The 18,566-nt window shown below is 40.9% G+C and overlaps 1 protein-coding gene across 1 annotated transcript; it reads left to right on the top strand.

The window, feature by feature from the left end:
• Positions 1–10,472: 10,472 nt before the first annotated feature.
• Positions 10,473–16,186, top strand: LOC126597621 (glutamate--glyoxylate aminotransferase 2-like). Its single transcript, XM_050264428.1, has 14 exons — positions 10,473–10,797; positions 11,693–11,891; positions 12,101–12,166; positions 12,286–12,403; positions 12,989–13,070; positions 13,197–13,284; positions 13,404–13,562; positions 13,920–14,093; positions 14,192–14,323; positions 14,739–14,804; positions 14,908–14,972; positions 15,304–15,395; positions 15,502–15,658; positions 15,837–16,186. The coding sequence occupies exons 2-14, from the start codon at positions 11,775–11,777 to the stop codon at positions 15,964–15,966; spliced, it is 1,446 nt and encodes a 481-aa protein (XP_050120385.1). The 5' UTR covers positions 10,473–10,797; positions 11,693–11,774; the 3' UTR covers positions 15,967–16,186.
• Positions 16,187–18,566: the final 2,380 nt, after the last annotated feature.

The raw sequence follows: 18,566 nt of genomic DNA, 5'->3' as shown, positions 1-18,566 counted from the left end.
ACGTGCAGAAGAAACAAGCAGAGAAGAATGCAGCTTGCACAGTCAACTCAGCAGAACGAGTCTAAGTTAAGGAACTCAAAAAGCTGCCACATCTGCTTGGAGAACAAATAAAGAAATACGGCATGCACAATCAACTCAGCAGAATGAGTCCGAGTTGAAGAATTAGAGAGAATAAGGGGTCTAAGTTGAATCCAAGAGCTCGAGAAGCTTTAACAACATATTGATAGCACCATCGCCGAAGAGCAAAGCTTCACTGTGCAACGCTGTCAAATCGTCACCATTTCTTCGAAAGCAAGAGTATTTCATATCATGCTTTCTCCCTGTCCTTTTCTTTGTCCTTGTTCTTACCTGCGGGACAAGGAGAAAGAAAGCAATCAGCCAGCACTTGGTATCAATCTTCCGATCTGGAACCGACTGCTTGGAACCCTTCCCTAATTGCTTATCGAGCACTGCTCTCGAGGTACCCATTATCTCAACATTTTATGCTTCCAGAGAAGGTACCACATCTGCTAGAAGAACAGATAAGGTAAGGGAAAATGATACATTGAAGCATGTGGAGACAAGCACAACAAAGCACGTGTCGATTCATCCGCTACTTCTTCAAAATCAAAAGTATCTCATATCATCAAGGTTGTAATCACTATGGGTGGAGGACTCGTTTTGACCCTCAAATTCTTGGGTCGACTCGCTAGGCGTTGTGAGCTGCACGTGCCGATTCACCACCCTTGAATCAAATCCTTAAAGATCAAGTCACCAACTGGAAGAAGTACCCATCAATCTTGAAGATCATACCGTTGACCAAACTGCTCAGGTGTGAATTAGAAAGATTGAACAAAGCAACAAGTCGTCACCTTCACCTTGTGCCTGCTTGCCATGTGTTCTAGTCAACCTTCAAGAATCAAGCCTTAACGGCCCTTGAAGAAGCTTCCAGCCAAATTCAAGATCAAGCATCGACGGCCCTTGAGGAAATCACAAGTCCGATTCAAGATTAAGCGTCCACCATATTTGAATCAAATCCAGTTCAAGAATAAGCTGTGGAAAATCAACAATTGGAGGAATCCAGAAAATCCTCCAACCCAGTTCAAGATCAAAGCTGTGGAAAGTCAACAAAGCGCAAAAACAAATACGTGCCGATTACTCCACTACCAAAGCCAAAGATCATCTACCACATGAAGCTCTTTGTGGTCCAATTTTAACCTTCAAGATCAAGCCTCGACGACCCTTGAAGAAATTTCAAACAAAGTCCAAGAACAAGCCTCAACGGCCCTTGAAGAAATTTCCAGCCCAATTCAAGATCAAGCCCCAACGGCCCTTGGATTGACATTTACATTAAGGAACTTCAAAACGCATCTCCTACACGTGACAAGCACATGTTTACGACGCGCCTTGAAGTGGGGGCATTTGTAGACATCAAAATTTTGGTAAATAAATGTTGACCGATAAATCAAAGTTTCAACGCTCATATATTACATAAATTTTACACGTAGCATATGACTCGACGAAAAATTGAAATGAGTCGGAAAAGTCATCAAACAGGACACGTGTCAACACATGGCAGAAACGACTTATTTCATCTGGAATATTATATTCAAAATTAGGCCTTGGAAAATTCTATAAATAGAAGCCAATTTCATTTCATTTGGGGGAGGAATTCATATTACACCTTGAAGCTCTGAAGCTTTGAAACTCCGAAGCTCTCAAGCATCCAGGTTCCCGAAGAATTAAGAAAGCCTTATTCGTTTCTTCGTTCATCGTTCTTTCAAGATCAAGCCCTGACGGCCCTTGAAGAAAGTGTTCTTCGTTCATCGTTCTTCCAAGATCAAGCCCTTTGGATCAACAATCATCCACAAATTCAAGATCAAGCCCCGACAGCCCTTGAAGAAAGTGTTCTTCGTTCATCGTTCTTCCAAGATCAAGCCCCGACGGTCATTGGATCAACAATCATCCTCAAGATCAAGCCCCAACGGCTCCTTGAAGATTCGCTCAAATCCACCTTCAAAGATCAAGCCCACGGCCCTTGAAGAAACTTCCAACAGTTCATCCAAAATCAAGTCTCGACGGCCCTTGGATCAACGAAACATCCACAAATCAACACCTTACGGAGATCGAATCAAAGGATCAAAATTGAGAGAGATTGTAACCCAAAATCATCAAATACAAATATTATTTTGTGCACGTTGTTCTTGTCTCTTTTCTTTCAGGAAATTTTCGTGTTCACAATGACATTTCATTTAGAATTTGACATCTTTTTCGAAAATGGTCTTACAAACTTTTGACCATACAACAAATATCTGAAACAAGTCCTACACTTAGCCAACTTCTGTAAAGATAAGAGTTACAAATATTGGATAAAAAAATGGAGTTACAAATCAACTCAAACACTTCAAGTGGTGTTGATTGCAGCTATACCACGACTTGGCCTAACAAGTAATATCGTTTATTGATATTCTTGTTTAATTATAAGTGAGATGTCTTATATTTGATTTTTATTAAAAATGAATTTGAACTGCATTATTACTAGTTGATTATAAATACAACAACAACAACAAAGCCTTTTCCCACTAAGTGGGGTCGGCTATATGAATCCTAGAACGCCATTGCGCTCGGTTTTGTGTCATGTCCTCCGTTAGATCCAAGTACTCAAGTCTTTTCTTAGGGTCTCTTCCAAAGTTTTCCTAGGTCTTCCTCTACCCCTTCGGCCCTGAACATCTGTCCCGTAGTCACATTTTCGAACCGGAGCGTCAGTAGGCCTTCTTTGCACATGTCCAAACCACCGGAACCGATTTTCTCTCATATTTCCTTCAATTTTGGCTACTCCTACTTTACCTCGGATATCCTCATTCCCAATCTTATCCTTTCTCGTGTGCCCATACATCCCACGAAGCATCCTCATCTCCGCTACACCCATTTTGTGTACGTTGATGCTTCACCGCCCAACATTCTGTGCCATACAACATTGTTGGCCTTATTGTCGTCCTATAAAATTTTCCCTTGAGCTTCAGTGGCCTACGACGGTCACACAACACGCCGGATGCACTCTTACACTTCATCCATCCAGCTTGTATTCTATGGTTGAGATCTCCATCTAATTCTCCGTTCTCTTGCAAGATAGATCCTAGGTAGCGAAAACGGTCACTTTTTGTGATCTTCGCTAGATTGCTCCGGTCATTAGTGTGGATAAGTATATAAATGGATAGAGATAGGAAAGCAAACACAAGATGTACGTGGTTCACCCAGATTGGCTACGTCCACGGAATAGAGGAATTCTCATTAATTGTGAAGGGTTTACATAAGTACATAGGTTCAAGCTCTCCTTTAGTGAGTACAAGTGAATGATTTAGTACAAATGACATTATGAAATATTGTGGGAGAATGATCTCGTAGCCACGAAACTTCTAAGTACCGGAGTGTGGTATCGTCTTGACTTGCCTTATCTGTCTCATAGGTAGATGTGGCATCTTCTCTGGAAGTACTCTTCCTCCATCCAGGGGTGGTATCTGTAACTGGTGGAGATGCACAAGGTAATGTATCAATTTCACTTGAAGCTTACTTGTAGTTTCATGCTTGGTCAAGCGCGATACAAACCATGTAGTAGGAGTCCCCCAAGTCGCCGAGCTAGGGGATCTGCTGAAAGAGGTGACAGACAAGGTAAGCAATCAGAGCTCCGGCTGATTGTTCACATTCTCCCTATCTTGCAGGCAGCATGAAGGATAAAGAGAAGAAAAATGAGGAGAGATGATATGGGATACTTTTGCTTTTGAAGAAGTAACTTTCCACAGGCTTATTATTGAACTGGGCTGGAGGGTTTTCTGGTTTCCTCCAGAGTATAAGGCCGACTGAAGAATTTGAGGGTCAAAACAAGTCCATCAAATCTAGAGTACGTTCGACCCTGCTGATATGGGATACTTTTGCTTTTGACAGAGTAGTGGATGTATCGGTACGTGTGCTGTTACGCTTGTCTCCACATGCTTCCTTGTATCCTTCTCACTTGCCCTATCTGTTCCTCAGGCAGATGCGGTATCTTCCCTGGAAGCATAAGATGTTGAAGATGAGTACTCGAGAGCAATGCCAGGTAAGTAATCAGGTAAGGGGTTCCAGGCAGTCAGTTCCTGGCTGGAAGCTTGATTCCAAGTGCTGACTGATTGCTCTATTTCTCCTTGTCTTGCAGGTAAGAACAAGGCCAAAGGAAAAGACAGGGAAAAAGCATGATATGGGATACTCTTGCTTTTAACCCTGATGATATGAGATATTCTTGCTCTAGTATAGCTTGTTTACAGAGGTATTATCGGGGGGAAAGAAAGCTGAATATTTCGAAAGGCTTCGTTGGGAGTGCCCTCTTAGATAAGAGAAAGGGTTGAGCATTTTTGCAGGTCTGCCTGTCCGTTAGGGATAGAGGTCGACATATATAGGAGTCTCCCTAACATCAAGTAATAATGCTATTCCTTTACCCTGCTTGGTTATAGCACGGTAGTGGGAGCTGCCAGCTTCACACGTTTTAACTCTGTCAGAGCACTTTGAAAAAGTGGTCTGTGGTATCTGGAAAGCTGATGTTGCGTGTGAAGATTATAGACAAGCTTTATCCAAAGAGATCCAGCTCTTGAAGTTGGGAAAGTGGTGCCTCTTCGGTTTTCGAACAAGCAATCCTGTCGGGGATCTGGCTCTCGAGATTCGGAGAACGATGCCTCTTCGATTTTTTAGAAAGCAATCCTGCTGGGGGTCTGGCTCTCGAGATTCGGATAGCGTAGTCTCTTCGATTTTTTAGAAAGTAATCATGTTGGGAGTCTGGCTCTCGAGATTCGGATGACGGTGCCTCTTCGATTTTGGAGCAAGCAATCTTGTTGGGAGTGTTTTCTCGAATGTGAGTAAAGGTTGGGCATGTTTGCTAGTCTACCTTGCCACGAAGCACAGAGGTTGACACACAGGGACTTTCCAATTATCCAGCAGTGGTACTGTTCCTTTACCCTCTTTTCGATTTTTGAGAAAGTAATCATGTTGGGAGTCTGGCTCTTGAGATTCGGAAGGCGGTGCCTCTTCGATTTTGGAGCAAGCAATCTTGTTGGGAGTGTTTTCTCGAATGTGAGTAAAGGTTGGGCATGTTTGCTAGTCTACCTTGCCACGAAGCACAAATGTTGACACACAGGGACTTTCCAATTATCCAGCAGTGGTACTGTTCCTTTACCATCTTTTCGATTTTTGAGAAAGTAATCATGTTGGGAGTCTGGCTCTCGAGATTCGGAGGGCGGTGCCTCTTCGATTTTGGAGCAAGCAATCTTGTTGGGAGTGTTTTCTCGAATGTGAGTAAAGGTTAGGCATGTTTGCTAGTCTACCTTGCCACGAAGCACAGAGGTTGACATACCGGGACTTTCCAATTATCTAGCAGTGGTATTGTTCCTTTACCCTTGTGGGTAATAATATGGTAGCTAGACCTTCAAAATTTATGTGTCTAAACTTTGTTAGTGTTGTTTCTTTGCAATTCTTTTACCCTTCTTGGTCAGAGCGATGTAGTGGGAGCTACAAGCTTCACGTGTCTCAACTTTGTCAGAGAACTTTGGCAAAGTTATATGTGGTACCCATGAGCTACTGTTGCGTGTGGGAAGTGGGTGATTGAACAGTACGATTCATGTGCTTTCTCTTCGCCAGAAATCTTCGACAGAATGCCCATAATTTCCGCAAAGCTGAGTGTGCGTGTGACAGGTGCTGACAAGGCTGGAAAAGTAGGTGCCTCTTCGATTTCTGAGATCGGCCCTCGTGGTCTCTGAGCAGCCCAGCTTTTGAGAAAGCAAGCCTCTTCGATTTCTAAGATCGGCCTTCGTGGTCTTTGAGCAGCCCAACTTTTGAGAAAGCAAACGCCTCTTCGATTTCTGAGATCGACCCTCGTGGTCTCTGAACAGCCCAGCTTTTGAGAAAGCAAACGCCTCTTTGATTTCTGAGCAGGCGCCTCTTCGATTTCCGAAGCTTCGTCTAGTGCAGATTTTTATAGAGGCTGACATTAAGTTCCAAAGCACACTTGAATATCCACCAGTAGAAGCTCAATTCTTGCACTTCTAAGATCTTGATTTGTCCGACCTCTTCTCTCTTCAACCCTTTGAAAATGTCTGGCCCCTCCGACCGTCGTTTTGACTTGAACCTTGTTGAAGAGGCAGCCCCGCATTCTCCAGACAACATATGGCGCCCATCCTTCGTCTCCCCTACTGGTCCTCTTACCGTTGGGGATTCCGTGATGAATAATGATATGACCGCTGCGGTAGTGGCCAGGAACCTTCTCACTCCCAAAGATAACAGACTACTTTCCAAACGGTCTGATGAGTTGGCTGTTAAGGATTCTCTGGCTCTCAGTGTTCAGTGTGCAGGTTTTGTGTCTAATATGGCCCAACGCCTATTTGCTCGAACCCGCCAAGTTGAATCATTGGCGGCTGAAGTGATGAGTCTCAAACAGGAGATTAGAGGGCTCAAGCATGAGAATAAACAGTTGCACCGGCTCGCACATGACTATGCTACAAACATGAAGAGGAAGCTTGACCAGATGAAGGAATCTGATGGTCAGGTTTTACTTGATCATCAGAGATTTGTGGGTTTGTTCTAAAGGCATTTATTGCCTTCGTCTTCTGGGGCTGTACCGCGTAATGAAGCTCTAAATGATCAACCTCTGATGCCTCCTCCTTCTAGGGTTTTGTCCAGTACTGAGGTTCCGAATGATCCCCCTCCGGTGCCTTCTCTTTCTGGGGCTCTACCGACTGCTGAGACTTCTCCTAAGCAACCTTTGTGAAGGCTCCCTCTTGTTTGTTTATTTTGACTCAAGTATATGTACATATTTGTAACTTATCGGGGATATCAATAAATAAGCTTTCCTTCATTTCAACGTATTGTGTTAAATACACCAAAGCCTTCTTCGCTAAGTTCTTTGAATTTTCTTTTGTTGAAGCTTGTATGTTGAAGCTTTGTGAGTGGAGCATATAGGTTGAGATAGTGTTCCCTTAATTTCCCGAGTGAGGAAAACTTCTCGGTTGGAGACTTGGAAAATCCAAGTCACTGAGTGGGATCGGCTATATGAATCTTAGAACGCCATTGTGTTCTATCATGTGTCATGTCCTCCGTTAGATCCAAGTACTCTAAGTCTTTTCTTAGGGTCTCTTCCAAAGTTTTCCTAGGTCTTCCTCTGCCCCTTCGGCCCTGAACCTCTGTCCCATAGTCACATCTTCTAATCGGAGCGTCAGTAGGCCTTCTTTGCACATGTCCAAACCACCGTAACCGATTTTCTCTCATCTTTCCTTCAATTTCGGCTACTCCTACTTTACCCCGGATATCCTCATTCCTAATCTTATCCTTTCTCGTGTGCCCACACATCCAACGAAGCATCCTCATCTCCGCTACACCCATTTTGTGTACGTGTTGATGCTTCACCGCCCAACATTCTGTGCCATACAGCATCGCCGGCCTTATTGCCGTCCTATAAAATTTTCCCTTGAGCTTCAGTGGCATACGGCGGTCACACAACATGCCGGATGCACTCTTCCACTTCATCCATCCAGCTTGTATTCTATGGTTGAGATCTCCATCTAATTCTCCATTCTTTTGCAAGATAGATCCTAGGTAGCGAAAACGGTCGCTCTTTGGTATTTCTTGATCTCCGATCCTCACCCCTAACTCGTTTTGGCCTCCATTTGCACTGAACTTGCACTCCATATATTCTGTCTTTGATCGGCTTAGGCGAAGACCTTTAGATTCCAACACTTCTCTCCAAAGGTTAAGCTTTGCATTTACCCCTTCCTGAGTTTCATCTATCAACACTATGTCGTCTGCGAAAAGCATACACCAAGGAATATTATCTTGAATATGTCCTGTTAACTCATCCATTACCAACGCAAAAAGGTAAGGACTTAAGGATGAGCCTTGATGTAATCCTACAGTTATGGGAAAGCTTTCGGTTTGTCCTTCATGAGTTCTTACGGCAGTCTTTGCTCCTTCATACATATCCTGTATAGCTTGAATATATGCTACTCGTACTCCTTTCTTCTCTAAAATCCTCCAAAGAATGTCTCTTGGGACCCTATCATACGCTTTTTCCAAATCTATAAAGACCATGTGTAAATCCTTTTTCCCATCTCTATATCTTTCCATCAATCTTCGTAAGAGATAGATTGCCTCCATGGTTGAGCGCCCTGGCATGAACCCGAATTGGTTGTCCGAAACCCGTGTCTCTTGCCTCAATCTATGCTCAATGACTCTCTCCCAGAGCTTCATTGTATGACTCATTAGCTTAATACCCCTATAGTTCATGCAATTTTGTACATCGCCTTTATTCTTGTAGATAGGCACTAAAGTGCTCATTCGCCACTCATTCGGCATCTTCTTCGTTTTCAAAATCCTATTGAAAAGGTCAGTGAGCCATGTTATACCTGTCTCTCCCAAAACTTTCCACACTTCGATTGGTATATCGTCTGGGCCTACTGCTTTTCTATGCTTCATCTTCTTCAAAGCTACACCCACTTCTTCCTTCCGGATTCTACGATAAAAAGAGTAGTTTCTACACTCTTCTGAGTTACTCAACTCCCCTAAAGAAGCACTCCTTTCATGTCCTTCATTGAAAAGATTATGAAAATAACCTTTCCATCTGTCTTTAACCGCGTTCTCTGTAGCAAGAACCTTTCCATCCTCATCCTTGATGCACCTCACTTGGTTTAGGTCCCTTGTCTTCTTTTCCCTTGCTCTAGCTAGTTTATAGATATCTAACTCTCCTTCTTTGGTATCTAGTCGCTTATACATATCGTCATAAGCCGCTAACTTAGCTTCTCTCACAGCTTTCTTCGCCTCTTGCTTCGCTTTTCTATACCTTTCACCATTTTCATCGGTCCTATCCTTGTATAAGGCTTTACAACATTCCTTCTTAGCCTTCACCTTTGCTTGTACCTCCTCATTCCACCACCAAGATTCCTTTTGGTGTGGGGCAAAGCCCTTGGACTCTCCTAATACCTCTTTTGCTACTTTTCGGATACAACTAGCCATGGAATCCCACATTTGGTTAGCTTCCCCCTCTCTATCCCACACACACTGGGTGATTACTTTCTCTTTGAAAATGGCTTGTTTTTCTTCTTTTAGATTCCACCATCTAGTCCTTGGGCACTTCCAAGTCTTGTTCTTTTTTCTCACTCTTTTGATATGTACATCCATCACCAACAAGCGATGTTGATTAGCCACGCTCTCTCCTGGTATAACTTTGCAATCCTTACAAGTTATACGATCACCTTTCCTCATTAGAAGAAAATCTATTTGTGTTTTTGACGACCCACTCTTGTAGGTGATCACATGTTCTTCTCTCTTCTTAAAGAAGGTGTTGGCTAAGAAGAGATCATATGCCATTGCAAAATCCAAGATAGCTTCCCCATCCTCGTTTCTCTCCCCAAAACCATGGCCACCATGAAAACCTCCATAGTTGCCTGTCTCCCTGCCCACGTGTCCATTTAAATCTCCTCCTATAAATAACTTCTCCGTCTGAGCAATTCCTTGCACCAAGTCTCCAAGGTCTTCCCAAAATTTCTCCTTCGAACTCGTATCCAACCCTACTTGAGGTGCGTACGCACTAATCACATTGATAAGTTCTTGTCCTATTACAATCTTGATTGCCATGATTCTATCTCCTACCCTCTTGACATCTACAACATCTTGTGTCAATGTCTTGTCCACGATGATGCCAACACCGTTTCTCGTTCTATTTGTGCCCGAATACCATAGTTTAAACCCTGAGTTTTCTAGATCCTTTGCCTTACGACCAACCCACTTATTTTCTTGTAGGCACATAATATTTATCCTTCTCCTCACCATAACTTCTACTACTTCCATAGATTTTCCCGTCAAGGTTCCTATATTCCACCTTCCTAAACGCAATTTGCTCTCTTGAACTCTACCCTTATGTCCTAGCTTCTTCACCCTTCCCCGTCTAATAGGATCAAAGTACTTCTTTTGTGTGTCCCGTGTAAAGTTGATAGGAGCATATGCTCCCAAACAACTTTGAGTGGAGTCGTTCGAAAAGAAGTTTCTATAGCCCCCTTGCTCATTTAACACTGCATCCGGGTGCCGATGGAGATACAGCGACCCTTGCTCACTTATCACTGTGCTCAGGCCACACAGCGCGCCACTTACGGGTGACGCCCTAGCTTTAGCGCGATTTCGTTCTGGATTCATTTTCATAAGGATTCGACGTGATCATGGAGTGCCGGCTGTCGACTACCTGACGCCCTCCCCCTCCTCCTTTATCCGGGCTTGGGACCGGCAATGTAAGATAAACTTACACGGCGGAGTTTACTAGTTGATTATAAATAGAAAAAAAAAATTGCCGAAGTGAGAGAGAGATGGAAAATATCAACCACTCCATTATCCTGGGTGAATAAGTCTGGTGGTGAAAGCGACAATGGCACCACAATTACAAAGTGTGAAAACGGAAGACGAAGGCCAAAAGGCTCTCGTTATCTGCCGAAGGAGGACCGAGAGAGTGTTAAAGCTGCACCACATTTCTCGCAAGAGATTTATCCTCTCCCTTGGCGAATTATACCAATAATCCGTTTAAATATTTTCAGTGGCTCTGCTGCTGCCATTGCATTCACTTCATGTACCACATAATAATGTTCGTACCTTTCTCTCTCTGATCCTTTCCCCCATACAATAATAATAAACCCTTCATTTTTTATACGTCAGAGCACACTTGTGAACTTGTGCACCCATCTCCCCTGCCAGAAGAGCACTACCCACCTGGGTTTTCCCCTCAACTTCCACAGACTTCGCCGCTAACCCAGAAGTTCACAGGTACCTTTCTGAATTTTCCTCTCTCTCTCTCTCTCGTTTTTATTTTCTATTTTTTGTTCTTGAGCTTTTTGGTGAATTCGGTTATTAATTTATGTCTGTGTTTCTGCTGAATGGGTTTACTTTTTGGTTGGTGTTTAACTTAAAGTTTTGGTCTTTGGTCAAGATATGTAATCGGTGCCTCATTGGTTCATCTGTAATTTTACCATTTGCCAACTCCAGTCGTTTCTTTTTTGGTTTTCCGCATTTGGGGTGTTTTATTTGGTGATTCTGAACAAAATATTACATCTTTTCCAAGTTTTATAGGATTCATCTGTTGTGATATAATTGTTTAGGCTTTCGGTTCGATAGTTGTGGTTGCGGTTGCTCTTATTAATGCTCGTGTGGTTTTGCTTTCTCTTAATTTTAGTTTGTTAATCAGGATGATTAGTCCATTCAGTGAATTAGTTTATTATTAATGTGAAATTTTAATTTTTGGTTTAGTTGCCCTGTCATAGTCACCTTACATGGTGACACTGAAAAAACTGCAGGCCATACAGAATTTAGTTGAATAAATAATGAATTCTGCGATTTAAGTTGGCTGGTGACTGGGTAGGTATTCAAGCTGCCATCTTCACAACATATATATTTGTTTTCGCCTTTCGTGCTATGTTTCACTCAATGAGTGTAGTCTTCCTGAGAACTGATAGGAAAAAAAACCCTCATCTGTTGTGCAATAACAATCTGGTGCAATAACGGTGCGGTCCAGGGTTCGTTCTTCTTTAAAATAGTGTTATTGACTATGGAATGGAGTTTTGACTTTTCAAGGGATTATTTGTGAAGAACCCTTTTATTTTTCCATATGATCGTTTTTGTTTTAGTTCTTGTTACTATAATAACTTACTCTGAAAATCTGCAGGTTAGGGAGTGAGTACATAAATTGGCTGCTTTGCCTTCTCATTTCATTGGAGTAAAACTTTTAAGAACGTAAAACTATCATCATGCCCCTTAAGGCATTGGACTATGAGTCACTGAATGAGAAAGTGAAGAAGGTTCAGTATGCTGTTAGAGGCGAGCTGTATCTTCGAGCTTCTGAGCTTCAGAAGGAAGGAAAGAAGGTACAGATGCCACTTTTTTTGTTTTGTTTTGTTTGGCAATGCAGTTTTGTTTGGCAATGCAGTTTTTCTTGGCTTTCACTATTGTAAAATTGGCTTGCATGTCTTCTTAACTGCAATCAACTTAACATATATATGGCAAAGAACAGAGTTTATGTGGATTAGTAGTCCCAATGACAATTCTATCAATTATTTCGGTTTCTTGTCTGCAGATTATTTTCACAAATGTTGGGAATCCTCATGCTCTAGGACAGAAGCCACTGACTTTCCCTCGCCAGGTCCTCATATAGTTCTTTTCGTTGCTAAGCTAATACTCACTTTTTTAGTTTGAATTGTTTGAGTTACTAACTTAAATTGTCCGTAGAACTTGCTCTGACCAAGTAATCTTTTGCTGCAGGTGGTTGCTTTATGCCAAGCTCCATTTCTGTTAGATGACCCTAATGTAGGGCTGCTCTTTCCTGCTGATGCAATTTCAAGAGCTAAACATTATCTTTCAATTACTTCGGGTGGTCTAGGTATCAGCTTTCCCTTACCTGCCTTTCGTGTGATGTTATCATGATAAAAGAACTTGACTATATCCAATGCACTAAAGAATTATTTTTTGTGTATTAAACTCCCAAAACCTTATTACATTACACACACTCGCACAACTGTTAAATAGTTCAACTGGTGCTGCCAATCTTAACTTTTTGAAAGCCGTGTTCAATTTATTTCAAAATTTAGCATATGTTTTAAGATCTTCCTTTCGTTTCTCCACAATGATCTGCCCTAGTGATCACCAATTGATGTCATGTTCATGGTGTGATGATCAAATTTTCTCAGTATGTGACTGAATCATGTTAATTGGAACTTTTATTTTGTATTTAAAAGCTAGATAAACATCTTATCTTGTCAATAGTTGGTGTAATTATTATGCTATATCTCCAACAATTTCTTCCTGCCTTCTAACTTGCTATTGCCGGTTATTATAAACATGAAATTGCTTGATCCCCATTATCTGCAATAAACATAGCTGAGAAGTTGTTTCTGGGGCCACTAAAGTTTAAGAGCTCCTTTTATCAACTTGAAATGAACAATTTTCCTTCATGTTGTATGTGTAGGTGCTTATAGTGATTCTCGAGGTATTCCAGGCGTTAGGAAGGAAGTGGCAGAGTTCATTGAGAAACGTGATGGATATCCTAGGTGATGGTTGCTAGATAGCAATCCTTTTACTTCACTTTTTCTTCCCAGAGGCAATAAAGTTGTTAATTTGGTTCTGAAGTTGTGATTTAAGGTGTTTGTAAATTTTTTGGTGTGCCCCAATGACAGTGACCCAGAGCTCATATATCTCACCGATGGTGCCAGCAAAGGTGTGATGCAGATCTTGAATGCTATTATCCGTGGTGAAGGGGATGGGGTAATGTATCTTCCTAAATGACAATAGATAACAGATTATACAAATGTTCTCCTTTTTCGGGCTTTCTTCTTGGACACCTCAATACTCTCCAAACATAATCCTATTTTGGATGCTGGCAGATTCTGGTTCCAGTCCCACAGTACCCACTCTATTCGGCTACAATATCTCTGTTTGGCGGTTCTCTTGTTCCATATTACCTAGAGGAAACAGCAAATTGGGGTCTTGATGTTAATAATCTTCGCCAGTCAGTTGCACAGGCTCGCGCGAATGGAATCACTGTTAGTATCTTTTTCTCTGGCTCGTTTATGGAAGATTGCAGGATAAGTGTTTTCAAACTAAGAGAGAACTAGATGAATGGATGAATAGGAGCAGCCCGCAATCGATTTGACATTTGGCAGACACTTTAATATGTTGGCTGATTAATTTTCAATATAAGGATTTCACAAAGTATAGCGTTGTTTCCGCATGCCTTTGGAGAAATTTCCTCTCTAATGTTCTCCCTTTGCCTCCTGGATTGATATCTACTCCTTTTGAATATAGTGTTAAATGTCAATTTCTTCTTGTGGTTGCAATCAGTGTTGGCTTTCTGTCATGCTTTTTTATTACCAACTAAATATTTAGTGCAATACAATCAGGTAAGAGCGATGGTGATTATAAATCCTGGAAATCCCACTGGTCAGTGTCTTAGTGAAGCTAATTTGAGAGAAATATTGAACTTCTGTTACCGCGAAAGCCTAGTCTTGCTTGGGGACGAAGTTTATCAGCAGAATATATACCAGGACGAGCGCCCCTTTATTAGTGCTAGAAAGGTAAATACTTTTAGCTATCAGAGTTAACTGCATGTGCCTTTCCTTGCAGTTTCAGCTCCAGTCGATAAGTAATTCTTTAATTCTGATAATACTTGTAGGTGTTGATGGGTATGGGGCTACCTGTAAGCAAGGAAGTCCAGCTTGTCTCTTTCCACACCGTCTCCAAAGGATATTGGGGTGAATGTGGACAGCGGGGTGGATACTTTGAGATGACAAACATCCCTCCAAAGGTTTGTGCCTCCATTCTTTTGTCTTTTGGCATCGCATAACTCGAGTTTTCATCACACTTGACATTTTTATTGCAAAAAGAGGATATGCAGAGTATGTCTCCAGAAGCATGTAGGATTTAGATTTAACAGAAATACAAGAATGCTATAAAATTTATGAAAGGAAGGGGATTATAAACAAGTTTAAGATTTGATCAGCTAGAAGCCTCCTAACTTTCATGTTACATGTCAGCTAATACTGGAACAAGTTAAGCTTTTTTTTCATACCTTGATAAATTGGTGTTTGATGCTTGCATGTTGAATTAATCAGGCCATCTTCATGTAGAATGTAGAATGGAATAAATTCAAGCATTCTTAAATTCAGTATATAAGCTCCAACGCTCATTGATGTGTTTGTTTTCGTGATATCATGTTGCAGACAGTTGATGAGATATATAAGGTTGTATCAATAGCACTCAGTCCAAATGTTCCTGCACAAATATTTGTGAGTGAAAACTAAATATATTGATGTGCTATTCTATATAGAACTCATCTTTCTGTCCGAAACTGTTTTATCTAAATTAGGAAATTACTTGGTCTATTTGCAGATGGGGCTGATGGTCAACCCTCCGAAACCTGGAGACATTTCATATGAGCAGTTTATTAGGGAAAGGTATGCCCTCTAAAAGTATACGTGAATGTTTCTGTTCCTATTATTAAACGGAAACTGGATGGCAAAAGCCGTTCTGCTTTTCCATGGTTCATCAAAGTTGCTGCTTAGATAGGTCCAACTTTGACACTGCTTTTACCATCTTTTCATGTAAACGGTTTGATGTACATGAAAACCTTCAAAAATGGTAACTATAGGTATTTCTTGTTTATCTGAAATTAACAATAATAAATTCACAATATGATATGAGATTTGGAACGTTGGTAATGAGTGGTATCAAGAGATGCCTTCCTGAAGCGACAAATAATGATGGATTTGAATTATTGATTTGCAGCAAGGGGGTCCTTGAATCTTTGAGGAGAAGAGCACATATTATGACCGATGGATTTAACAGCTGCAGAAATGTCGTTTGCAATTTCACAGAAGGTAAAAAGTTGCTTTAAATAAGTATTACAGGTCCTTACAACTCGTTCAAGTTTGCCTCATAGAAATAATGGCTGTTTATGTTAACGGTTAAGAAAATTGGTTTTAGGTGCAATGTATTCATTCCCACAAATACGCTTGCCACCAAGAGCGATAGAGGCTGCTAAACGGGCTGGAAAAGTTCCCGACGTTTTCTACTGTCTCAAGCTTTTGGAAGCCACTGGCATTTCCACCGTCCCTGGATCAGGGTTCGGACAGAAAGAAGGGTAATAACTTTTAGCAATCTTCAGTTCTAGCGTGCGACACAAATCTTAGGATGCGCATTACTGAGTCTACTGTAATAAGTTGCACAGAAGTATTAGAGGGACACCGTAAATTCTGTTTGCACTAGCTGCACTATCAAACATCAGTTTCTGATTGTTTCATTTTTACTTCTCCATGTAGGGTTTTCCACTTGAGGACAACCATCTTACCGGCTGAGGAAGACATGCCGGCCATCATGGATAGCTTCAAGAAGTTCAACGATGAGTTCATGGATCAATACGAAGATCGGAGAGGCTATTCGAGGATGTAAAGATCCGGAAAATCATAAGGTTTCTTATCACCTCCAGCTTATGCAAAGCTAGTATTGCAAACCTGTCTACTTTTCACATTAGGCTGTATAAACTGTAAACTTCCTCCTTCTGTCCAAAATTACTTTCACCTCTTACGTATTAAATATTGTATGTATTTATAATTCTGCTTTCCAGCCTCTGATTTAAAATTGCAGAGCACTAAATTCCAACTTTAAGCTAGATGGGGACCAATAGTGATGGGAGACTTCATTAAAGCCTTACTATACTGCTCATTCTGGTCCATTAACTTTGTCCTACCCTTTTCTTTTAGCTTTGGAAAGAGAACTTTACATGGATTGCCACTACGGTAACGTCTCAATTCAATAACATTATGTTATGTGTAAGTTTTTCTTCACATGATATTTGATTATTGCGCGGGATGTCATGTTGGGTGAATCCGTTTGATGCAAGTTGCTCTTTTAGGAAGGACTTATTTGGTACCTGAGATTGGATTGGATAGGACTAGATTGAATCATAGGATTCTAGAAATATTGAAGTAAGAAATGAAAGCGAAGGTGAAGGGGTTTTCATTTTGGGGGAAGTTGAATGGATAAGTTATAAGGTGATGATATCCGACAATATCCGAGGACTGGAATAGATAAGTTCTCTTCATAGGTATTCCAAACGAAACCTTCGTATGTTTTCTTTCCATACTTAATAGGAATTTGGCACAATGCACGTTGTTTCTAGGTTTAATCAGCGTATTACCCTATTTCACTTATTAGCATAACTGTATCTCACTTATTATGTAAGCAACAAAGCATTATTTTGTCGCATGATGCGATATATCTTCGATAACATATAAGACTCACTATTTTGAGAGAAAGCCTTGCCAAGTTGTAATACCACTTTGAGAAACATGGCTTTACACTTTTCTTGTGTGGGAGTGAGTGGTGATTTGTGTTTGTGTGAAGAAATCAATCGGGAATGTGGCCAGACTGTTAAAAGCATGGAGGAATGGGAAGGCTCTGACATCTCCATGATCTGGTTACGCAGAACTTGATCTGTCCCTACTACCCTAATGAACAAGTCTAAAGAGCATCGAATTTGGAACATGGAAAAGGTTGATTTTGGATGTCAAAGCACTTGTTTCTTCTCCTCTTTTTGCTTTTCTTCTTTTTCCTATAAACAATCACTTAGATGCTCAAACTTCTTTTCATTATCATAAAAATCCAATGTGAGCGCATATCGGTTAATCTAGTTTGACATTAAAAATATAACTGAATTAACTAGTATTCAAAGGTTTGGTTTGGTTAGATTTTGACCAATACCACCATTGAAACCGAACCAAACCAAAGTATTATTAATCAATTTGATTCAATTTGGTTTCAAAAGTATCAAAACCGAACCAAACCAAAAGTAGATCAGTTCGGTTCAATTTTTTAAATTGTTTGACTTTTTTCCTTGGTCAAAACCAACTAATATAGTTTGGATCGGTCGGCTTGATCGATTTGGTGCCCACCTCTAACAAAAAAAATGCTCTGCATGGGTAAGTATAATGGATGGGAATCGAATGGTAGATCAAAAGTACGATGTGTTTACCCTTTAATAGGATATAAATGCCTCGTGTAACTCCACATTATTGTTCGTTCTTGCACTTTATCAAACAAGAGAAAAAAAAACACGATTTGTTACTCAAGACACTAAATTTGAGAACCAATATCGCTCTGACGTTTCATTTTATTTGCGAGTACATCAAGACGATTGTAGTTTAATTTGTTTGTTTTTCTTTATACAATGCTTAATTTGATATGATAATAGTATTGCTTTGATCCCAATCAAAGAAATATGAGAAAATAAAAGATATGACACAGGAATTAAAGAAGAAAAAAGGAAAGGGAAAAGGGCACGCAAAGTGACGCAACCAAAGATAAAAAAAGAAATGGGAAAAAGGGCGGGCATCTGTAAAGAGAGGGGAATATTTGAGTACTGTTGCCGATCCCCAGGCCCCAAATCTTGGCGCCAAAATCCAAGTCAATCTCCCTCCTCCCTCCCTCCCTCCCTTCTGGAGCACATTATCCCCCGGCCCCGTTCCACGGTGCTCTCGGCTGCAATCCTGCCGTGGACCCCCACCCATGTAAGTAGGTTTCGATAATTCGACACAAAAATAATGGGTTTCAGATCAACCGTTTAACGAGTCGAGGCGTTATTGGGTAACACGTTAAGAACTAGTTAATGTATTAGGACGTTATCGGGTCATTTGTTAAAAATGAATAAGATATCGTTTGCCAAATCTAGACATTAGGATGTCAATTTCTTACATGACATGGTAATCCGACACGAAACAACTTGACCCGTTAACGAATTGGTTCGTTATTGAGTCACCCGTCAAGATAACTGATTTAACACGACACGACTCGTTAAGATAACGAGTATGACATGAAAACAACAAATGATCGGTTTGCCAGGTTACATGTGAGTTGCGGTTCACCACTCTAAAAAACTTTTGGAGGGTGATTTTCACTCTTTTTAGTTTCACACACATTCATCTTGATTTCTAACCATTAGATTTATTAAGTTAAGCAAAATTAACGACCAAGATTAAATAAGAATGTGTAAG

Source organism: Malus sylvestris, chromosome 13 (genome assembly GCF_916048215.2).
Source record: "Malus sylvestris chromosome 13, drMalSylv7.2, whole genome shotgun sequence".
NCBI lineage: Eukaryota > Viridiplantae > Streptophyta > Magnoliopsida > Rosales > Rosaceae > Malus > Malus sylvestris.
Note: the sequence above shows the minus strand (reverse complement) of the source record. Positions and strands in the feature narration are given on the sequence as shown.

What these genes read in the sequence shown, in the direction of transcription:
- LOC126597621 (XM_050264428.1), top strand. Translation starts at nt 11,775, where the DNA reads ATGCCCCTTAAGGCATTGGACTATGAGTCACTGAATGAGAAAGTGAAG. An exon ending in CACTGACTTTCCCTCGCCAG is followed by an intron (nt 12,167 to 12,285) that starts GTCCTCATATAG and finishes CTTTTGCTGCAG; the next exon opens with GTGGTTGCTTTATGCCAAGC. An exon ending in TGACAAACATCCCTCCAAAG is followed by an intron (nt 14,324 to 14,738) that starts GTTTGTGCCTCC and finishes ATCATGTTGCAG; the next exon opens with ACAGTTGATGAGATATATAA.